Source organism: Alternaria viburni, assembly GCF_023758015.1.
Source record: "Alternaria viburni strain BMP 2772 chromosome Unknown scaffold_8, whole genome shotgun sequence".
Lineage (NCBI taxonomy): Eukaryota > Fungi > Ascomycota > Dothideomycetes > Pleosporales > Pleosporaceae > Alternaria > Alternaria viburni.
This window is the reverse complement of record NW_026055777.1, coordinates 494655-517955: the sequence shown is the minus strand read 5'-3', so window position 1 is coordinate 517955 and position 23301 is coordinate 494655. Positions and strand designations below refer to the sequence as shown.

At 52.2% G+C, this 23301-nt stretch overlaps 7 protein-coding genes across 7 annotated transcripts; 5 read left to right on the top strand and 2 right to left on the bottom strand.

The window, feature by feature from the left end:
- Positions 1-1306: 1306 nt before the first annotated feature.
- J4E79_004610 (uncharacterized protein) lies at positions 1307-4063 on the top strand (the record flags this gene model as incomplete). The annotated part of the gene is made up of 4 exons (XM_049353493.1): positions 1307-1651; positions 1918-2015; positions 2068-2847; positions 2902-4063. 4 exons carry the CDS (start codon positions 1307-1309, stop codon positions 4061-4063), a joined length of 2385 nt encoding a protein of 794 aa, XP_049211941.1.
- Positions 4064-5597: 1534 nt separating this feature from the next.
- J4E79_004609 (uncharacterized protein) lies at positions 5598-7682 on the top strand (the record flags this gene model as incomplete). The annotated part of the gene is made up of 10 exons (XM_049353492.1): positions 5598-5777; positions 5827-5849; positions 5941-6022; positions 6074-6099; positions 6152-6216; positions 6271-6368; positions 6422-6532; positions 6599-6713; positions 6761-7310; positions 7358-7682. 10 exons carry the CDS (start codon positions 5598-5600, stop codon positions 7680-7682), a joined length of 1575 nt encoding a protein of 524 aa, XP_049211940.1.
- Positions 7683-8627: 945 nt separating this feature from the next.
- On the bottom strand, positions 8628-10499 carry J4E79_004608 (uncharacterized protein; the record flags this gene model as incomplete). The annotated part of the gene is made up of 6 exons (XM_049353491.1): positions 8628-8928; positions 8985-9406; positions 9471-9856; positions 9913-10187; positions 10239-10358; positions 10405-10499. 6 exons carry the CDS (start codon positions 10497-10499, stop codon positions 8628-8630), a joined length of 1599 nt encoding a protein of 532 aa, XP_049211939.1.
- A 1802-nt stretch (positions 10500-12301) lies between these two features.
- On the bottom strand, positions 12302-15342 carry J4E79_004607 (uncharacterized protein; the record flags this gene model as incomplete). The annotated part of the gene is made up of 3 exons (XM_049353490.1): positions 12302-14263; positions 14314-15092; positions 15144-15342. The coding sequence occupies 3 exons, from the start codon at positions 15340-15342 to the stop codon at positions 12302-12304; spliced, it is 2940 nt and encodes a 979-aa protein (XP_049211938.1).
- Positions 15343-16536: 1194 nt separating this feature from the next.
- Positions 16537-17356, top strand: J4E79_004606 (uncharacterized protein; the record flags this gene model as incomplete). The annotated part of the gene is made up of 2 exons (XM_049353489.1): positions 16537-16576; positions 16629-17356. 2 exons carry the CDS (start codon positions 16537-16539, stop codon positions 17354-17356), a joined length of 768 nt encoding a protein of 255 aa, XP_049211937.1.
- Positions 17357-17830: 474 nt separating this feature from the next.
- On the top strand, positions 17831-19165 carry J4E79_004605 (uncharacterized protein; the record flags this gene model as incomplete). Its single annotated transcript, XM_049353488.1, has 3 exons — positions 17831-17944; positions 17995-18022; positions 18069-19165. 3 exons carry the CDS (start codon positions 17831-17833, stop codon positions 19163-19165), a joined length of 1239 nt encoding a protein of 412 aa, XP_049211936.1.
- A 1692-nt stretch (positions 19166-20857) lies between these two features.
- On the top strand, positions 20858-22947 carry J4E79_004604 (uncharacterized protein; the record flags this gene model as incomplete). The annotated part of the gene is made up of 2 exons (XM_049353487.1): positions 20858-21088; positions 21136-22947. 2 exons carry the CDS (start codon positions 20858-20860, stop codon positions 22945-22947), a joined length of 2043 nt encoding a protein of 680 aa, XP_049211935.1.
- Between the last annotated feature and the right edge of the window lie 354 nt (positions 22948-23301).

The following is a 23301-nucleotide window of genomic DNA, read 5'->3' as shown; positions in this document are numbered from 1 at the left end:
GAAGCCATGTGGACCGTCTGGCATTTAGGCACGAACCGATCATCTTCTGGAACATGAGGCTTCATCAGAGCCGGACAAGCTGTCAGGTAAGACTAGCCATCCGGATCTACGTCCGAGCCTGCTAACGGAGCTGCCAGCCCGTGTAGAATTTGAACTAGAACACTCGCTTCGTCTCATTCTAGTCGAAGCAGCACCAGCTGTATGCCGTGTGCGGAGCCATTGGGCAGTACTCACGAGACACAAAAACATAGGTTTGCACGACGACTTCTATCGGTCCACTCGTGGACGGGAGCCAAACCACATATCTGGGCATTCGTGGTACTATCAACCCGCAATAAACTTTGCTCCTCCCGTATACCGGTACGTCGAATGCACAGGAGGCCTCTGCTTCGTGGTGTTGTTGAACAAGGCTTGCTAAAGTCCCCTACTTTCCCAGGATACGGAGCTTTGTACAGGGTCCCCGAAGCTCCTTTCCATTTCAGCGCGTCGCCAAGTCGACACGTGCTTTAAACGAAGCACCTTCGCCAATCCCCTGTGTCGCTCAGAGCATCCATCCGAGATCGAAAGGTGGCGACCTGACAGGGTCCTTCTACCGCCTTACCACAAGGTTGCTAGACGAACTTCACTGCAACTGGGAATTGAGCTGATCATTGCAGCATTTTGACTAGCATACTAGCCCCATACGACGCCCCGAAATACCCAGTATTTCCTTCATCGGATCTTTGCCGAGACTTAACATCGTTCCCACGAACCTTGCCGTCTGCCGAAGCGTTTCTTGTCTCCTCACGGCCGTGAAAGTTCAATCATCACACACCATCTCGCAGTTCACCCTAACCAGTCTAGCCACTGACCCTAACCTAAAGCTGTGGCATCTCGGCCACTCAGCCGAGCGGCTGGCTGACAGCACTTACTCAGGCGACACAGACCCGACTATCGCGCTCCAGCCTTCTGTATGCCCGAGTCACTCAATCTGCCCAACCTACCGCTCGCTTGCACGGTTTCTCCACTTGGAGCGAAGACCTGTCACTTATCTTGTTCATCCACAAGTTTCCATCTTCCGCATCTTGCATCACGCCAAGGCAGCATGAGGTGTTGACGGCTGGCTTCCATTGGTTCAACACGTCTACCTGGTCCCACAAGCTACTAATATCGTTGGCCCGTTCTGAGTAGCGCTGTGTTCGGCTTCTACCGAGACCACTTACTCTTTCTCCATAGCGACATCATCTCGACTAGAACTTGTTACCTACCAAGCGAATTTCGATACCCACACCCGGCCTGTCTTCGAGCGCTTGGGCTATCTCTCACGATGCGCAAATCTCCGCCAGGTTCCAGTGGGCAGTCGCCACGGACCATGATACCACCACCAAGTCCGTTCACGATGTCGCATCCGGTTGCTCGCACGACTACTCTGGCGGCGCCTACTGGCCCACAGCTTGGCTCCCGTTCACCTGGGTATTCTTCGAACTCTTATAGCCATTCCACTTCACCAAGTACGGTATCTGGAAGCCTGCCGGACCACAATCACGATGGCACCAGCCTGATGATATCCCCTACTCAGATATCGTCCGCGAACTTGAACGCGCAAAAACGCGCATACAGACAGAGACGTAAGGATCCCTCGTGCGATGCTTGTCGAGAACGCAAAGTCAAGGTGAGTAAAGAAAATAGAGGGTTCATACGTACATGAAAAGCAAGTGTTTTGGTGGCATTCCAGCAATGCCATCAGAGGCGGACAGGCGAGATTGGGGATGGATGATCAGGTACTGGCCACCTAGACGACCATCTTCCCTTTCAGTCGCGTCGAGCGCATGCGTATCTAGTTGCGCATGAGCTTTGCTGAGATTGACATGCTCCCATGAGCAATGTCAGGGCATTGAACTGGACACCATGTGAGGATGTGACTGATCACTAGTACAGTGCGATGCAACCGAGACATCGGCTTGTTCGGAATGCTCGAGCCGCAACCACAGGTGTCAATTCACCAAGGAGACCAACCGGCGAATGTCATCCATCAAGTACGTGTTATGACTTAGCCCACTTGGACGAACAGTTGCTTACGTTGCATAGACAGGTCCAGGATCTTCAGAGTCAGATTGCCGAGTTGACTCATGTCAACTCTCAGCTGCGCACCAAGGTCTCCGATGGTGAGCCTTTAGATCCCGAACGGACAGACACGAAGCGCAGGCTTTCTGAAGCTCAGATTGGCGCCATACAGGGACCACGTCCGATCACAATGCCAGCCTTGAACAACTTCGACCAGGTCCGCAGCAACATCCGAACACATGCCCAAGGCATATTTTCTACACCCCATCACGATCCAAAGGGCGCTGGATTGGCAAATTGGCGGTCACCCGAGATACCAATACGCGCAGACTTTGCGTACCTCGCTCGCTCATACATGGAGACAATACACGAGTCGTATCCTGCTGTTCACTGGCCCACTTTTCAGCGAGAAGTGGACGAAGTGTACACTTCGAAAACATTCGAGGGTTGCTCTCGTGAATGGGTCGGATTATTCTTTGCGGTATTGGCTTGTGGCGCTTTGCAAGCTGAACCGGGGCACACCAACTCTCCTACCTCAGTGTCAAAGGGCCAGGCAATGTATGAGACCGCGACTGCTGTTCTCCAGTCCTGGCCGCATGATGTCTCAGTTACATATGCCCAAGCAGCACTTCTGTTGAGCATCTACGCTACTGAGTGCAACTTGGGCCCTGCGGGCTCTATGTGGCTCGCCTCTGCCGCGAGAATGGCTCAGGAATTGCAAATATGCCCTGAAGTCGATGTCTGGCCTCTTGTCGACGGTGAGATCCGACGTAGGCTCTGGTGGTCCATCTACGTTCGCGATAGGTATGGAAATTGTTTCTCACCTGTTTTTGCCAACTGCAGCTGACTTTGAAATAGGATCATGTCGCTTGAGACAGGCAAGCCTATGATCATCAACGAAATCGACTGCGAAATATCTCTGCCATCCGCCGTGGACGACCGCTACATCCAACCGAACAGTTCCTTCCGCTCGTTAGCGAAGCCAACTCACTATACTGGGTTCATGGCGAACATACACATCACACGCCTATATGCGCCACTGCGGCAAATTCTCAAATCAAGCGTAGTTCTCCCACAGAGCCTGCAAAGCTTTGATGAAGAGCTTCGACTTAAGTTGCTGCTCCTTCCTGAAGCCTACCAGCCTGATTCCAATACACTGTTCGACATGTCGGCGCTGCCTACAATCTTTTGCTTGTTGTCCGCTCGCTTTAGTGTGTACCGGCGCAATCTGACTCCAGTAGCCGGTCTTGCGGAGCGAGTGAGTGCTCTAAAGCGGTGCTTTTCTGTTTCTCAAGACACGGCAACGTATGTGTCAAGGGCCTTGCACAATCCTCCCAAACAGGATTCTGGAAAAACATGGGAAGAGCTAGTAGCTTCGATAGCGAGCAATGCCGTATGTTTGCACTTGTGGAGATGTATACTTGTGCTATGCTTCCGTGGCGAGTACAAGGCTGCACTCGTTTGCTTGCATCTCTCTAGGGCTATTGGCAATCGACGGAAGGTCAACACGGCGTGCGGAAAGCATGTGGTATTCTTCCTCGAAAGGATGTTCGACAGAGTGCGTACCGGGCGCGCAAGCAGTCATCAGCTCGAGCAGGATGAGGAGATGATCGCGTACGTCAGTGCGGACGCTCAAAGCAGCCTTGAGCATTCTTGGGTTTGGGCGGGTGATAATTTGATCTCTTCGAGCATGAAGCCAGACCCGACCCCCATCGCTACAAGATCGCCGAGCGGCGATGAACCGATGCGGGACGCACTACCATTGCGCACGTCATCTGGTTCACCGATGAACACTACAACTGAACCGTATGAGTGGAGCAAGGTTGAGCAAATGGTCAAGCAGCTGATGGATGAGCTCCTTCATCGATCCACGCAATCGCCTGCCTACTATCCTCCACCCCATAATCCTGTTAAGCGCGTGCAGTTGGCACCGGAAGCACCACCACCACCAAAGATGGCGCCAAACCCAAGTCCGACACCGTCAGGCACAAGTCGCATCAGCATTGCGAACATTATATGAAGCAAAAGGCTCCCTACAGACTATAGATAGCTCATCGCCGGCCTGTACGGATATTCGTTGAGACAAGCACTCCGGCCAGCATTCAACTGGAGTAGTCGTTTGGACTCGAATACCTGCATTGGGTACTACGACCACCGCATGTAAACTATTCGGAGCAACACATTCGCTAACTCCAAAGCGCTGTACATTCGTTGTGCACATTCAAACCCCCGGGTCGTCCTGCCGCCCGCAAATTGAAGCCGAAGCAAGTACACCTCTCGAGCCAGTTTTCGACATTTGCTCGAGCATAACAAGCATTGCTCTCTTGGCCAAGACGGGTTGACGCTACTATGGTTCCACGCTTGCGCTCGTAATTCAGCTCTCATTCGGTGCGTACATGATTCGCTTCAGCAACCACGCATGGTCAAGGCGTTGAGATGTCTTGGCTATTTGATACCGATTGTCGCAATGCTCTGCGTATAAAACGATACTCAAATATACTTCCATGCTTGCAGTCCAACGCTGCTTGCCTCCGTAATATATGTTGCACTGCAGTCCCCAATGCCGTGACAGTGCTCAATTGACTCAGCACTAGTGGAAATAGTCACCTATTGGAATGCTTGGGAATCTCACTTGCGCACACCTAGGTTCGCGCCGCGACTTACCCGCAGCCTTGTCTTTCAGCGGCACATAAGAGCCATCCAATCAGTACCTAGCCATATACTCGGACGCTACCAGTGTTAAGGTTGGAAGCGAACCTGCGACCGAACTCTGCTGACACGGTGCCTGTTGTGCGACGACCTTGCTGCAATAACGTTCTCGTCAGCTACGCATAATCCGGCATGGCTTAGCTGATACCTACCACCAGCACATATCTTCTCAGCCCCGAAGGTTGTGAAATGTCATTGCGGAGCAGAACCCGACACTCGCCCGGGCAGATCGTACCTGGCACTACCCCGCCGATAGTCCATCTCGAAAGGCGTTAGCTCGTCGCCGAAAGCAGGAAGGCATGTGCAGGGCGGTGTGAGGAAACAGGGCCACTAGCCAGACAAGCTTCACGGGCCAAATGCTTAGCGAACGGCCTGTACCCCGCTATGACATGTTGTCTCTCTCGAATGAGCACCGTGGGCGCGACATCGTGCGTCTGTTTACTTGGATTATTCCCAGTTCAAACGCCTCATGTAGAGTAAATGGCTACGGAGACACGCTAGGCGGTCTGGATGATGAATCGACGTACGCGTCGTGTAGCGTCGGCCTGCAGCAGGTGGCCCCCAACGTATGTCGTATGCAAGTCGTGGTGGGGTAGCAGAGTGAGCTGGAACGCGGGCGGCGTGTTGATGCTGCATGATAGGCGCGACATGAGCTGGTGAGCGATATAAGCTGCTGATTCTGCGGCAGCTCCGGTTGTTCTTAGGCTGCCCTGTCTGCTTCCTTGACGTGGCTTCCTGCTTTCTCTTCCTCCTTGATCTTTCCTCGCACCTGCACCTCGATCATAGAAGGCAGGCACGATTATCTCTTCCAGACCCCTCCATAAACACACCCTACGACCGCAAGTATGGTGCACATCAACCGTGTAGCAACCCACAAGGAAGTCTCCGAGGAGCAGAGCCAGTTCGAGGCCATTGATGCCACCACTACCATCAATCTGACACCAGACGATGAAGCCGACGACTACACTGCTACCGTCTACGGTTCCAAATATGCTGCTGAAGATCTGCCGAGACACGAGATGCCGGTGAGCCCAGCCCTTTTGAGTAGCTATACCCGGAATTGACACGATCTAGGACCGAGAAATGCCTCCCCATGTGTACGTACTTTGCTACATGCACTATTGGCATCGAACACACCAGACTATGCGCCGCACCACAGCTGCGACAGCATCGCTGACCATATGCTAGTGCATACCGCATGATCAAGGACGATCTCACGCTCGATGGCACCCCGACACTGAACTTGGCCTCATTCGTTACAACTTACATGGTAAGCTATTATGATCATTTATCGGATAGACACAGACTGACATATGGGCAGGAAGAAGAGGCCGAGAAGCTCATGGTGTATGTCGAACAAGCCCGCGTTTCGTGACCTCCCAATAACCCTCTACCTCAGCGACGCCTTCTCGAAGAACTTCATCGATTACGAAGAGTACCCTGTCAGCGCCGATATCCAGAACCGTTCGTACATACACTACAAAATGGGCTGAGGAATGTTTGCTGAATTGTGAACAGGATGTGTATCGATGATCGCCAGGCTGTTCAATGCGCCGGCAGATCCAGAGGCGAACACAATCGGCACCTCTACCATTGGGTCTTCTGAAGCCATCATGGTCAGTGAATACAGTGGTATGAAGCTGGAAGCTGTTGAGCTGACACAGCATAGTTGGGTGTACTGGCCCAGAAGAAGCTTTGGCAAAACAAGCGCAAGGCCGAGGGCAAGCCCTACGACAAGCCAAACATGATCATGAACTCGGCTGTACAGGTCTGCTGGGAGGTATGTAGCCCTATTGCTGAGCCGTTTCGGGCAGACAAGAAGGAGAAGCATACTGATTGTATGCAGAAAGCATGCCGATACTTTGATATCGAAGAGCGATACGTATATTGCACTACTGAGCGCTATGTGATGGACCCCAAGGAATGCATTGATCTCATCGATGAGAACACCATTGGAATTTGTAGGTATTACAGCATCTATAAGAGGACAATGAGCTAATTCGAATAGGCGCAATCCTGGGAACGACCTACACTGGCGAATACGAAGATATCAAAGCCATCAACGACCTCCTCGTCGAGAAGGATATCGATGTCGATATTCACGTCGACGCCGCGTCCGGTGGGTTTGTCGCTCCGTTCGTCAACCCTGGTCTACTATGGGATTTCCGCCTCCCAAAGGTCACGACCATCAACGTCTCTGGTCACAAGTACGGACTTGTATACCCCGGTGTCGGCTGGGTCGTGTGGCGCGACCCCAAGTACCTTCCCCAGGAGCTCGTCTTCAACATCAACTACCTCGGTGCTGACCAGGCGTCTTTCACACTCAACTTCTCCCGCGGCGCTTCGCAAATCATTGGACAGTACTACCAGCTCATTCGTCTTGGAAAGCGAGGATATAGGAAGATCATGCTGAACCTGACGCGTACGGCCGACTATCTCGCCGCGAACCTCGAGGCGTTGGGCTTTATCATCATGAGTCAAAGGGGAGGCGCTGGACTTCCTCTCGTTGCTTGCCGCATTGATGAAGATCTTGGCAAGCAGTACGATGAGTTTGCCATGTAAGTGTGCACCCCATTTTTTCTGCAACTGCAACTAACGAGAGAAGTGCTCATCAACTACGCGAGCGCGGATGGGTCGTTCCCGCATACACGATGGCCCCTCACTCCGAGAAGATGAAGATGCTGCGTGTGGTTGTGCGCGAGGACTTCACCAAGTCTCGTTGTGACGCACTGCTTGCCGACTTCAAGCTTGCGCTGTCGACGCTGGACAAGCTCGACGCGAAGAAGATCGAGGAGCACAGGCAGCATGCATTCGAAATGCGTCGTCGTTCGACCATTATCAGCCCCATCTTTAAGAAGAAGGCGACAGATCACTTCGACGAGGACCACAGTCTACAGGCAAAGACTGGAAAGACACATGCAGTCTGCTAAGCGTGAGCAATGCGCCGCTTATTTAGCTGTCGAGGTGAAGGAGTATATGGGTTTTATATACATAGACCCCACCAATGAACAAGTCGCTATCATTGTTCTAAACAAACTGCGAATGTTGTGATGATCGGGCAGCATGGATTCCATCCATCAAACTTGCAGCATCTAACAATACAATACAGAGTCTCTAACTCCCGCAAAGCGGCCCTATAAAGTCTAATTTTCGCAAAGCAACAGCCTATATACCCCTAATTCTACTCTATAGCTCTCTTATAATTTATTATAGCGTGTTACTACTGCTAAAGAGAGTGTAAGACGCCTCTTTTTAGCTGTGCACTACTCTACATTTAGCCTTAGCAGCTTTAACAGAGAAACCTACACCCGCTCCTTACACCTGTGCAGCTTAGCCTATCACCTAGCATCCATACTACTTTAAAGAGTTCTGTTCACCAGCTGGGGCTACATGGACGTCTCACGAACCGTTCTTGAGTGACGCATAACTGCAGAAGATAGGGGTGGAACCAGAGCACATGCCCAACTGAACTGCAGTGGATAAGATACCGAGCAAAACGCTGCAGCGGGGATGAACGTGAAAGAGGAACGGAAGGCGGGCGGAAGTCGCGACGCGTCACGCTAGCCTAGTCGGGCACACGCGTCGCGGCGAATGATGTTCGGCGAAAAGGAGGGGGGAATCAGCACTGCAGACGGTAGGTCTGGTCGCATATTGTGTAACTGTTGTTAGCGTCCGAGATGTAAAGGTCGACAGACACTGTATCAACAGGGTCGGATGTTATAATGAGCTGCACTCTACATCACTAAGAAATGGGACTATGGTGACAAAATGTGTACGTTGGTACCTTTGCGATTAAACAGTCCAGTGGCTGTTACTCTTCTTCATCATATCCAATGCTAGACATTTCCCATCGATCATTACCTCCTAAATAGAGCCTAAGCCTTGGTCTCGGCGTTCTCAACCCTAACGGGGCTGTGCTCAAGACCCTTCTCGTTATCAACCTCGCCACGCTCAGCACGGCGAGTGCTGCTGTATTCGACCCTAGTCTTCCAAGCGGGAACTCCAGCCATGAACATCTCCTCAACATCCTCAAGCGTCTTTCCAGCCGTCTCGGGGAACAGGAAGAACGTGTGGATAGCCATGGCGAGGCAGAAGACACCGAAGATGATGTAGACGCGCCATTGGATGTTGACGAAAGCGGGTGGGACGAAGTAGGAGAGGGCGAAGTTGAAGATCCTGGAGCGGAGTTAGTATTTGATGATTTCAAGCATCATAGGCAGGTTTGTACATACCAGTTGGATGAGGTAGCGACGGCAACAGCCTTTCCACGAATGCGGAGAGGGAAGATCTCTGGTGGGTAGACCCAAGACGCGGGACCCCAGGTTGGCGCGTAAGAGGCGACGAAGAGGTATGTGCAAGCAATGACAGCCTTCGCAGGCGCGCCAGTAATCTCCCAGGATTGCTCGGCAATACCACCAAGACCGCCTTCAGGGGCGGGATTGCCGTAGGATGCCATGAGACCGGCGTTGGCGAACATCCAGATCATCATAAGGACTGCGCCGATGACGAACATGGGACGGCGACCCCAGCGGTCCATGAAGAGAAGAGCAGGAACTGTCATCAAGACGTTGATAACGTACTGGATGGAACTGGCGACGAGGTTGATGTTACCGGTAAGACCTGCCATGCCGAAGACGTATGTGATGTAGTACATCTGCAGAAGGAGAGTTACGAAGTCAGTATAAGTTTCACATGCAGTTGGTACAGTCAGAACTTACCATGACGTTCATACCAGTCAGCTGAGACCAGACTTGAGTGAAGATACCAATGTGAACGCGGTTGATCATGTTGGGCTTGAAGAGCTCCATGAAGGAAACGTCGGCGTTCTGGCGTTCAAATTCGATCATCTGACGAATCTCATCAAGCTCAAGCTTCACGAAAGGACTGTTGGGATCACCCTTGCCGTGAACCAGGGTAAGAACGGCCTGTGTCTCCTCCCATCTGTCGTGACGGGCGAGCCAACGAGGAGATTCCGGCAGGAACAGAAGTCCAATACCAAGGATAACAGCAGGAATCATCTGCAGACCCCATGGAACACGGAAAGCCTTGGTGCCTTCCATGAAGCTGCAGCCGTAGGAGATGTAGTACATAATTAGAATTCCCCCTGAGAAGCGCTTATTAGCTTTTGTCTCACCAGGAGTTTGTCGAGTGGGTACTTACAAGTGATCGCCCATTGCTGGGATCCTACAACACGACCGCGGCGGGAGGGAGGAGCGAGTTCAGAGACGTAGACAGGGACTTGAGCGGAGCAGATACCGACAGAGAGACCGTTGATGAAGCGACCGACGATGAGCATGCCGATGTTTTGAGCGGCGCAGGAGATGATGGAACCAATGATCCAGATGGCACAACCGATTTGAATAGCCCTGCGACGACCGAGCTTATCCGTAAGGTAACCAGAGACGAGAGCACCGACGAAAGAACCACCAGGCATACTGTACTGAGTCAGTTGCTGAAGATGTAATACATGGTGAGAGCCGACTCACGCTGCAGTGATGCCTCCTTGGACATCGGCGGTAGGACCAGAGCAATCGTCCTCGGGGCCTGTGAAGGGAGGACCCTTAGGCCCCTGGTTGAAGTAGCATCGGTATTGTTGAGTTGGCAAACTATGAATGTTAGCATCAGTCTCAGATAGCCACGGCGAGTACGTACATAGCGCTCATGGAACTGATATCGAAACCAAACAGTCCACCGCCGATGACCGCAATGGCGGTGATGCCGTAGATGTTGCCGATCTGGTAACCCATGGTGGTATCTTGTCTTGCCAATCACCCTGCAATGGATGTATAAAAGAAACCCGGAGGTTGGCAGGCGTGGTTACAGGAGAACAAGCCTGGCGTTCGGGGTGCGAAAAGGGTTTATATGCCACACTTCCCTCGGCTTGATACCATACGCGCAGGTTGGGTCAGGGGAGCCAGGAACAACGTGGGAGCCCCGCAGCGGACCTTCCACGGTTCCAGGTAACGGTCATCCCCTTCGTCGGCCGGAAAACACTCTGATATGCTTCCTGGCTTGGTATAGTCTCCGAAGAACGACGCGTTGATTGGTGGGAGCATGATGTGGAGCCTTGCAGCGGAGTGAAGAAATGACAAGCCTGACACGATCCGTCGGCTTAGTGCTTGTGTTTTGAGTCGCAATCTTGGGACAATTGATGCCGAGACAACGGGAACGGGTTGGCAACCAGGCGGATGAAGCTTTCTGCCTTCCATGGCGCCACCTGCCACGGAACTCGGAGCTGCGATCATCGATATGCTCGCCTTTCCTGGTTTGGCTGTACCACAAAGGATGCTGATGGTTGCATCCATCTCATCGACCCGGAGATGCGAGCCCTCCGCACTCCGCACAATGTCTCTCCATTTTTCCTCCAGACTCCAGACACCCACAATTTCGCACCCCAAGGGCACCCCATGAAGCAGAAATTTTCGTTCTTGGTGGGGCCCTTTGCGATGTGCAATTCGCGCTCAGAGCACAGTATGGAGTTTCCACAGTTGACGTCACGCACCGCAATCAAGAACGGCATGCAGCCAGTCATCGCGCGAGACGCTGACGTCGGCCCGCTTTTCCTCGTGCAACCGTGCCGCCGCTAGCGTTGTCGTATCATGCGCCTCCCGTTGAGTGCAAAGCTTAAGCTCGCAGCCGAGTGCCGAGCAAGCCTGTAGCTGTCAAGCTTCAACAAGTCGTCTGAGAGGGCGTGGCATTTTGGGCCGTAGTAAGGCGTTCAGCTGACCCATCCTTTGGTATGCAATTGGCATGTCGGTCGACGCGCCGGTGCACTCCATTGACCACATCTATACGAGGTGAGGCTCTAGGTGGGCCGTGACCATCGCTACGGGGCGATGAGACCGATCACTGTTGCGGTCGTGTCTTTCGCTGCATGTGCCGATGACATAGCGTAGAACGTTGCACCGAAAAGGATGCGGCGCGGGTCCGCTGATGATTAAACAAGTCCCAGCGACGCAAGCGCTTCATCGCGTGGAATAGTGGAGTCGCCGGGCAGAGGATGGATGGGGAAAGGAGATGTTGGAGCGCGGAGAGGAAACTGGGTCAATGTTTACCAGTACTTTCGTTACTTCCCCAGCTGGCTTGCTTGTAACGCGACTTCCTCATATATCTCGGTGCACCGCTCTCAAGTCTTTAATATCACATTACTTAGCACCCGCGACATGCAGTGCAGCACAAGTAAAGCGGATGCATTTCCCGATATAGCTCTCGCAAGATTGTCAGGTAGCCAGCAGCCACCCGCATTGTCCCCACACGCACCTCAGTCGCCGGGACCTGGAAGCGCCGTGAATCCGCCGTGCTGGTCGCTGGACTCCGATGTTCTTGATGTGATCGTCCGAGAGCATCGGGAAGTATAGGGATCAAGGACATTACACCCCAATCAAGGCAAGTCGACGATTCAGACACACCGTATGGTGAAAACGTAACTTTTTACAGGATGACTGTATCGCATGATACGAGCATCTTTCCATAGGTTTATGTACAGCTTCCTGAACAAGATACAATGAGAAACGATAAGACATTATACATGGCCAGTGTCAGACCGGGCTTAGCCCCAAACAAGCTTCTTCAAGGAATACTCAAACTGTTCCAGGTAGCCGGTGCTCTTCTTCGCGTCCACAAGGCTGATTATATCCTTTTCCTCTACCTTCAGTGTCCTGTCTTCATCCCTGCCGCCCTTCTTCATCTCATTGGCGATCCTCACAATCTCATCGCATACCGATTTGACAACCTCGCCTTCATTGTCAGGATTGTCGCCAGGGGATGACGGAACGCTGCTTCTCGGTGGAAGCGCTTTGAACGCTAGGAAGCGGCCCGCAGTATCCTGCTTCTGGTCTGTCTTGGCGTCGTCTTTGCGTTGCTCATCACTGGCGGCTCCAGAATCTAGAGCCCTTGTATTGCGCCGTACTAGCTCGCCCTTGGTATCGGCTCGATATCGTATGATGAGACCAACGTTTTTGTTTGTGTCGGTGTGTCGTTGCGCCAGTGCGGACGTAACGTACACACCTCGCATGAGGCCTTGCACATTCTCCAGCGGAATACGCTCGAACTCGCGTACTTTCTCTGTTCCCCAGTCGAGACGGCAGAAGTACAAGGCCTTTTCTGTTAGTAGAAGGACTGCTTCTTCAAATGTAGCAGTCTTGACCTGGTTAACAGCAGTGGGTACGCTCAACGTCCAGCCATGTACCAAGTCTTCGTCGCGATCCTCAATCACGATGCCAGCAGAACGTTCAATGGCCTGCTGCCGCACTTTGCGTACATCGATAAAGTAATCTGAGCTCTTCATATCGGCTTCGAATTCCGCGAAGATGGTATCGGTAGCGCGACCGAGAAGGTAGTCGATGACTGCCTGAGCAAAGTAGTCGTTCACGATGTTGTTGTAATATCTCGTGAGTGTCAGTCCGAAATCGGTAAGCGCACCAGTTATCTGCCGTTTCCGGGTACGCGTGAAGTCGCCCTTTAGCGCAGCAGTGCCAGCGTACTGCCGAGATATGGCATCGCCATTGTCAGCCCAGAGGGTGTTGAACCACGATGTACTGGGGTCATTCTGGAGATCGATGCTGTAACTGCCCATTGACAGTTGTGCTTCAAGAGCGGTCCTGGCGCACGCAGATTGAACAACGTTGGTGCGGTCCAGACAGTCCATGCAGTTTGTACGCAAGACGCCTGACTGCTTCTGCTGTACTTGATTTCCTAAGATCTCCACCCATCCAGAAGATTTCATGAAGGGTTCGATTGAATCCATCAACTTCGAGACGTTTTCAAAGCGCATACCGCGGCACACGTTGTGGAAGTCGAACCATTCGAAACCCAGCTGCTTGCCTTTCCCGTCCATCCCGCCATTCTCATTGAGCGACTTTGCATGCTGTTCATAAAGCTCACCAATCTTCGCCTCAGTACCGTGTTTGTCTATGAGCGAATCACAGTATATATCGCCATAGCGTGAAGACAGATCGGCAAAATGCTTCTTGAAAGCGCGAGCATTAGTCTCAAACGATCCCCAAGTAGAGACTTGTGGTTTAAGGCTATAGGGCGATTGAGAGAAGAACAGGGGAATTGAGCCTCGAATCTGTGTGAAGGAGAAAATCTTGTCTCGCGTCGTGCTAAAAGCCGGGTTGGATAGGATCTGTTCCGTCTCGACGCTATTCGCGGTACAGCCCTCGTCATCTGTGCCCCGTCGCAGGTAACGAAGTCCAGCTCGCTTGATAGAACGTCGCGAGATGAGTGTCAACAGGAAGTCTTTGCCGTCCACAAGAGAGGCATCGGGATCAGATGCTTCGCCACTGGCTTCCGTATTGAACTGTGAGTCCTCTTTCTGCTTTTCATGCCAGGACTGGAGCTGGATGTCATCTGGAGTGGCACTCGGGTCGACCACAAGACTGTTCGACTGGCCATCAGCTGTCTTGATCGTGAAAGGTCGTTGACCAACGAAGCCTTGCATTACGGGGAGCACAAAAGCATGCTGGCCCGCGTCAATGAAAGGTGCGATGATGTGCTGATTCCAGAAGAACTAGATACTGGTGAGCAATCGTCCGTTACATGGACAAGGTGTAAACTGACCAAAGGATCGAATTGTTTAAACAAGGCAACACTAGAACTTGCTTGCTGCTGGCCAATACCGTGTGAGATGTCATAGTCGTATGAGAAGAAGAAGTTGCCTGATGAAAAGTACATTTTGGTGGTCTGCAGAATCTTTGGTAAGAGTGCTACAGTGGCCGCGTCCTTCTCGCCGCCCAGGGCCTTGGGTATGTCTTCTGGGCTGACTGGTTCCAAAATGTCCTTGTCATCTGTAGGGATGGCATCCGGCTTAGACTCGCTCTTGGGGTGTTCTTCTTCCTTGGGCATCCCCGAGTCAACGTTCTGCGGCGCATTCTTTGCCGCCAGGTTCTCTTCTGAGCTCAGCCCTTGCAGACGCCTGTTGTCAGCACTCCAACCCTTGCGCGAGAACCACTTGTCAGCGAATCTGCCATATACACCTTTTCTTTGTATAACGTCCTCGGCCACACTCGTCTTGCGCTGCGCACTGCCTTTTTGTCCGGTGACCGAATCCTTGACCTCGCTTGGTGTGGACGATGAGTCCTCTACAAGCGAGTCCGTCACACTGGGCGCGCCATCCTCACTATCGCTATCGCTGTCTTCGTCTTCCAGGCCGGGCGCCCGGTTGCGGCGCTTCAGATGGTCACGCGTGGCTGCGATGGCCTTGTCGGCGTCGGCTTGCGAGGAGAGGGGGATGAGGGCGATATCGGTGATCTTGTAGATGGGCTTGCCGCGTATGAGCGCCACCTGTTCGCGATCGGATATGGATATCAGGAAGTACGAAGTAGCCACTTTGAGTAGTCCTTAGAGCAGGGTCAGCCTGTGTCGCAATGCGCCAATGATTGCGCGCGTACCGATGATGCCATGCGCTTCCACAGACACGGGCGCCGTATCTTCTTCGCGCCTGTCTTTCAACAGGGGGCCGACATTGCCCTTGTAGTCGACCTTGATGGCCTGCTGCGTAGCGGGCGGATGGTTGCGGGGCGGGGACGGCTGGAGGATGAGACCATCAACGGCGGCGAAGATGAGCAGCTTGCGAACAAGGGAGGGCATCTTGTCAGCGGCGCTATGCGCGTTCAGGGCTGAGTGACTCGACAAAGTGCGACATCAGGTCGCTTCTAGGCGCGTTGAGACGTCTGGTGGGTTGAGCCGCCATGACGTCGTGTCGCGCCGCGCTAATCTCAAGATTTCTTACCCCACGCGTCCTCTTGTCAACCATCGTGAAATGCTCAATTAGCCCCCTTTTTGTCTTGCGTCATAAGTACTGGCATTGTATCAAAGGAATGTTCGCGACGACAGAAGTGCCAACCAACCATATCTACCCAGACTTCGTCTTAAGCAGTCAGTATTCTTTCAAAAGCCGTGCAAAGTCAGCACGTCCTCGAGTGTTCGAAACGGTCACAAGCACTTCCAACGCCATTGACTAGGCTGCAAAAGAGAAGCCAGTCAAGTGCAAATTATGTTATCACGGCTTTAACCAACATGTAATACACGGCTTTGGTGGGTTTTTGGGGTACTTCTGGCACAGGCTTCGTTCCTCGCTCAGGAAAAGCGGTGCAGGTCAGAATTGGATGCCACAAGTGAACGGGTGAAGGCACACTGGGGTGCACAGCGTCGATACGATCAACACTTGGAAATTGCGTACAGCCTATGAGGAGACCGATCCTGGTATGCTCTGACAGTTCCTACCTGTTCTTTGTGAGTCATGCTATTCAGCGTCACACCTTCTCGTCCACCATGCATGGGATCTGGCTCGGTATTCTAAACGGAAAGCGCCTCTCGGATTTATGCGTTAAGTGCAGCCTGCGATGTAGTCATCCATACACTCAATCCTCACATCTGATCATGCAGCGATTTACTATTCGTGCGTTCGTATATACGATGGACATGAGTAAGTCTTCATACATAGCATGTCTTTGTGGGGCGTTTGCATTACTTCATCAGGCCGTGCGAATCGGAGTTAGACAACTAACTCCGGATCAGGCCGCAGCTCCTTCTCGATCTACGGGGTTTCTGATGTTACAATTGCCTATTTGGTCTATAGCAAGTTCCAGACCGTACTCTATTCGTCGTGGATTACGCCTGGTGGACATCCGTAAGACCCGTTCATGTTGTGCTGAATCGCTGGCAAGATATAAATTCGCCCGCCTTCCACCCCAGCTTGAGTATCACAAAATCCATCTCCTCTACTTCAGTCGAAAATCTGCATGTCATCCGTTACCACAAATTAATCGATTCAAAATAAATATGTCCTCGAACCCAGACAAGGAGGTTGTGCTCGTAACAGGTACCAGCCCTCCGGACGTTTACCAAGCTCGTCATACTGATAGCCTCTGTAGGAGCAACCAACGGTATCGGTCTGGACACCGTCATTTATATTGCCTCTGCATCTCCAAAGTACCATGTCATAATCGGCGCGCGCAACATGTCGAAAGGCGAAACAATCTTGAAAGATGTGCAAGCCAAGGCAGGCATCCAAGGCACACTCTCCTTGGTGCAACTCGACGCCAATGACGACGCTTCTATCAAAGCTGCGGCCAAGAAGATCGAGGAGGACTTCAGCAAGCTTGATGTGCTTATCAACAACGCTGGTGTATGTCCCGAAAGAGACGGCACATGGCCGGACCGGGAGCTGATGCGCACCACGTTCGAAACCAACGTCTTTGGCCCTACCATCCTCACAGAAGCTCTCATTCCCGCAATGAAGCGCTCATCTAATCCGCGCATCATCAACGTGTCCTCTACTATGGGTAGCATCACTTTGATCTCCGATCACAGCTCTCCCTACGCCCAGGTTAAATACCCCGGATATCGCATGACTAAAGCTGCGCTCAACATGTTGACGGCATACCAGTACGTCCAGCTCAAGCCGGATGGCTTCAAGGTCTGGACGTACTGCCCAGGCTATGTGGTGACGGACCTAGGCGACGACAGGGAGCAAAGAAAGGAACAAGGCCTTGAGAGTTCAGAGACGAGTGCGCTAGGGTTGTTGCAGATTGTGCAAGGCGAGAGAGATGCTGATGTAGGAGGGTTTGTCGGCAGATACGGACAGAAGTATGGTTGGTAGTGACTGGTAGCCTCCCGTGCGGTGGTAATTCACAGCACAAATACTACATTGATGATTTCCCAGGAAAATGGGTTTCGCGCATTTTAGAACGCTATGAGATCTTCCGGGGGCCTTCAATGTTGTTGATGGTTAAGGTGATCCTTCCGTTACAGGCGACCTGCCCCGCTTTTGCCCTGGCAGCTCCTGTCACCGCGTCATCGCTTCCTCCAACGAACTACTGCTACGCGTCTTGATTCCATCAGAAGCGCGCACGAACGCGAAGTGACGCACGTGCAAAATAACGATCGTACAGAATCTGTACCTGCTACATTGAGAACTCTCCGAGCCGGTACACTGAACCCACGTGATGCGATTAACCAATCGCGAGACCCGATGAGCGCACGCGACGAGCTAACGCCAACGCGATGCATGGCGGGAACGACTTCAACATCTGAGCTTTAGTGCATGCCGTTGCGCACGAACAGCATGGGTGCGATGGCGTATAAAGGTCGGGCCTTGTTGCTCGCGGTCTTTTTGTTTGCTTTGTGCGTCTTCACCTTGAACGCAGACTTCAATTCAGAAGGAAAGAGCAACATGTTGGGATCATTGGTAAGGATGACTCCTGGTATGCGAGAACGAACGGATGCTAATGGTATCAGGCTTCTGCGAGCGTAATGCTCTTCGCTCGTATGTTGTCTTCTTGCGCGGGGATGTCCAAGCTGACAACACATAGAAAGCGCACTAGCATCCAAGTCTGACATCCGTTTCAACCATATTCAAGTCGTCGGAACGCACAACTCCTACCATCGTGAAGTCTCACTCGCCGAGCGACCAGTCTTTGAGAAATACGTACCGTCCCCAGAGGACTACTACTACTCGCACGCAGAGCTCGACAATCAATTGGAGTACCAGTCCGTGCGCTCTTTCGAGCTCGACTTACATTCGGATGAAAAGGGCGGCCTGTACTATCCCCCTGTCATATGGACGCTATCAAACTTGACAAACGCCACCACTCCTTACAATGGTGACATTCTGAAGAAGCCAGGTATTAAGGTGTTCCACGTCACAGACTTCGACCCAGATTCTGTCTGCCACACGTTCATCGACTGTCTCAAGCAATTAAAGAGTTGGTCAGACGCAAACCCAAGACATGTCCCTATCACCATTGATCTCGAGCTCAAGACCGATGCGCCGGCATGTTCGTTAGGCGGTGTCTGCCCTGGCGAAGCGACAAACTGGACGCTCCCTCGCCTCTTGAATGTCGACGCGGAGATCCTCTCCGTATTCCCTAAGAAGCAACTCATTCGCCCCGATGACGTGCGCAAGAGTGGTCTTACCCTCGAGCAGTCCATCCTGCAACAAGGCTGGCCGAAGCTAAAGGATGTTCGCGGCCGCCTCCTGTTTTTCTTCGATAACGACCCAAAACCCAGTGACCCCAACTCACCTCGCGAGCTCTACAAAACCGGCGCCCCCTCGCTACAAAACCGCACTGTCTTCACCAATGCGCTCGAAGGATCCTCTGATGCTGCATTCATCAAATACAATGAGCCGCGCGGGAATGGCACAGCAGATATCCAGCGTCTTGTCAAGAAGGGCTACTTGATCCGAACACGTGCTGATATACCCATCGATACCATCTTGAACCGCACTACAGAGATGAGGGACTTAGCTTTTGAGAGTGGTGCGCAGATTGTTAGTACCGATTTCCCAGCTTGGGGCATGAGTAGTCGATGGGGTTGGGATTATGTCGCCAGGCTTCCCGGAGGATTGGCTGCGAGATGCAATCCTCTTATCGCACCGGAAGGCTGCAAGGACAAAGACCTGGAGTAGATGATGAGAGAATAGGAATGATTCATATCACGCCGCGATCACATCATGATCTTACTACAACCTGTGACGCAACTTGAAGTGAAAGAACATCGGTCTCTTCCAGCACACATCTCAGTACAATGAAGGATGCGTCACATCGCTTGCGCCCGAGCTTAGCGACAGACGAAGGCTGTGCATAGTAGGTGAAGATGACCGTATAATTGTCTCGGTGAATTCACGACTAGGCAGCGTGGCGAGTTCGAGCAAACACGTGGCCCGTGCGCTCTCTAGCCCGCCCGCTCCTGCCCGTAGTCTTAAGTAGTCTGCCCTCCCTCTCTTCTTCCCTTACTCTCCACCATCTACTGACTCCGATTCTCAACCCGCACCTTTCGCGGAATGCACACGAAGCCCTTTATTGCTCCGCGCTCGCACGCATCATATCAAATTGAACTACACCTACTCTCCTTTTTTCAACATGCGCAACACTTCTGCTTCAGCATCTCGACTGTACAGTAGCAATGCCTGTGGTATGGAGACTTCCCGTACTCAGGTATTGCGACCTGCCGTAGGGTTCCCCAAGCTGTTCTGTTCTGTATCTTGGAACAAGGAGGGGAGCCACCTCATCCTTCCTTCCTCATGCGGCATTTTTCACAAGGTTTTCTTTTCGGTTTCGCGTTCGTGCGGACCTCTTCTACATCTTTCGCTGATTCGGCGGCTACCTACCTTCAACCTTGTATGGCCTTCGGGCTGATCCTCATGGCATCCGAGACAACGCCTTTCACCAACCTAGAGATTGGTGTCCCGCTTGTCCAGTCCCTGCGCCGAAAGCCGTGCTTGGCATGCTGCTCACCGGCCAGTCGACCTCTTGCCGCTGGTTCTGAGGAGCCTATATCAGTACTTTGCTGGGAGTACTGACGAAATTATCAGTACGGATAAAGCCGTACGGCAGTACTGATAAGTCGACCTCCAGTCGGCGCCTCATGTGATAGGAACGGGCGGATACGCGATGAAGTGTATGACCGAGCGTGTCCCCCGTTCCTCGACAAAATTCATTGGTCTCGTTGCAATTCTGCTACATCATCTTTTCGTTTGCTTTTGCGGCTTGCTGCTGGGCTGAAGAAGGGATACGAGGTTTTTTTTTGGGTGCAACCTTGGAGTCAAACTAGACGATAGCAATCCAGATGTCCTTATCCGACAAGAGCGTGATTTTCATTCTATCCTTTCGTGTTTGGGACCACCACTACCAAAGCTTTTCCCGTTACTTACTGCTTCGACTTTGACCTATATATCTTATAATCTGAGGCAGGCCTCCATGATGACCTAGCTTCACAGAGCAATTCTCGTCAATGTCTTGTTCGTGACTTTAGTCCATAGTACGCATCTTTCAAACCACTTCATCTGCTTCTGCGGTTCTCAAAGTCCAAGCTATAAGTAGATGATCACGTCGAGAGCCCGCTCATTCCACGGCCAGTGGCTGGGTGGAGGTGCGGTGGAGGAGTGACTTTCGCCCCTTCACTTTCACCAGTACACGCTCATTCACTGCAAAATGTCGCTTTCCTATCCGGGTCTAGAGCGAGCCGCAACGGGCAATGCGGCAATTCATAGCCCGTCGCAGTCACCCGCGCGTACTCCATTCCAAACACTCCACCCCGCGATACTAATTATCAGCACGCGACGCCCCTCAGAAGCGGAGCTATCTACGTTCCAGCGAGCATGATTTCTGAATCTCCTATACACCTGAATGAGCGCCCTACTGTCGCAGACTCTAGCGAGCATGGCAATGCTCAGCGACTCGAGAAACGGAAGATTCCACATGATCGCGGCCCAGACGAGCCTCCTCCCCCCAAACGCTTGCGCCCGACTCTCGATATAACCCGACTACGATCTCTCAAGAAAGTGTTCTGGGCTCTACCCGAAGAGTTGATGGAGTTGGTCTGCCAATATGTAAGGTCGGGACAAGTCACGTATAAGATCAATCTAACACTTTACAGCTCTCTCAGCACGACTTTTATAACCTCCTACTGCTATCGACTCGATCCGGATACAAAGGTGCGACTCGGAAACTACAGCGCATTTTCGTCAGATATGCTGAGCTGTGTATGTCGAAAAAGAGCGCGCAGTGCCTGAACAACACCTCCTCGCTACTCACGCATCCACATAACTTCCGCGCCATCACCTTCGACATACCTCCACGATATGAATTGTTCATGGCTACCGTGCTCCCGAACTTCAAGCACACCCCGGTCAGGGCGATAATGTTTAGGCCCAACAGCATGGTGGTCGAATCGGTCTTAAACCAGATGCTGTTAACTTATCAGCATCTACCAAAGGCCGAACTTCTCATGATACCAAGTCACGACTTTGGAGACCTGACTCGAATCCAAGGCACGCACGGCTTCATGCGGCGCCTCTGGACATTCATAGATCCACGGAACAAGGACCAGCGCAACTGGATCAGATCTCACAACGCATCGGTCACGCGTCACACACTAATCGGACCACATGTACGGGCGCCCCCAGGAAAGTATCTATCTGGCAATGCACCTCCGCAGATCCGAGAGCTTACCGGTCACTTTGGCATGTGCATCCGACTCATTCGAATTGCACCCAGCACGCGTTTCGATGATCTCAAAGACCGACCGCTCGACTTGATATGCGCCCCATATGCGCCGGCGGATATCGTTCGTGGGATGATCGACAGTAAGCGGCAATACCGCGTCCATTCAGTATCGATCGTCAACGACAACTATAAAGACAACACTTTGATGGACAATGTGCTGGTTCGACTTTTCGAACAAATGCCCAACGGTATCATACTGGAAGAACTTCGAGTGGCCGAAGTCAATCTCCTTCTCAAGACGGGTTACATTCCACAACATGCCTATCTAGTCAACAAGATCGGTCTCTTACGCCTGTACAACTGCCCAGGATTAAGCCAATTCACAAGCGTCGATGCCTTCAGAAACTCTGATCTACACACGTTCATCTACCTATGGGATTACCCAAAGCTGAACCCAGAAGTACGGGATGGAGTCTTTCGCAATGTGACAAGACATTGCAGCAAATTGGAGCACTTCTGCTTCCACGCGCGAAGAGACATCTCGGACGAGCAAGTCAAAACTGCGCTCAGCGCTCCTGATGCCAATGGCCAAACAAAGCCTGTATCGCGAAAAGAGCGAAAGAAGGCAAGACAAAGCGAGGTGTATGGCATCGGGCACCTACTGCGCAAGTTGCCTCCGATTTTGAAGACACTTTCCCTGCGCATTGGAGAGAGGTCAGAAGTTCCTGACCAGGAACTACAACTTCTGGGTCAGTACTTCCCAGATCTAAGACACGTCGGCATTCCTTGCCCAGTGCTCTGGGATGCGATTGAAGTAGGTCACTTGAGTGACGATATGTGGAGAGATGTTGGCGAACAAGCAACAATTCTCTCCACTATTCATGGACTCGAATACCTACATTTGTTTGTCGCAAACCTGGGAACAGAGCCTAGGATGGGCACCAAGGCCATCAGCACGGCACTCCAGCGTGTTGCGTACGAAGTCCTCGCTATCGTCTCAAGTGAGTGCAGAGGACTCAAGTACCTCTCTATCACGGTAAGGGACTTCGTCGAGCACGCTGGAGGGAAGTCGGAGCCTGTGGCTGTGCATCTGAAGGTCAACCGGGAGGACCCAAAGCAGTCGGAGCTTGTGTGGGCGAAGGAGCTGGGAGTCGATATAGAACTGTATGGTGACACAAAGGAGTGTACATATGAGGGCCTTGTGGATACGAAGACGGCGCGGTGGGCGAGGCCAAAGTACTGAAGGTCATGTAAGCGGCAGTTGGATGTTTGTCGTGATAGTTATAACCCTCGTAACGACATGTATTCGCCAAGAAGATGTATGCCATCACAGTGGAGCCATCGTAATGACACGTATCCGTTAGCTCAGCACGGAAATTTTAATCGACACGTCTTCCATTAATTCTAGCCACCCCACCCTTACCATCACAGCTTCGTCCATCACTTACATATCCTCAGCGCACTTCCGAAAGCCTAAGAACCATCAAACAAATACACACCTGGTATCAAGCGCAAAAGACACGTGTATATTCCCCATGGAAAACAAAGAAAGACACACTCCATCCATATGCATGAAAACCAGTATTGACAAGGAAAG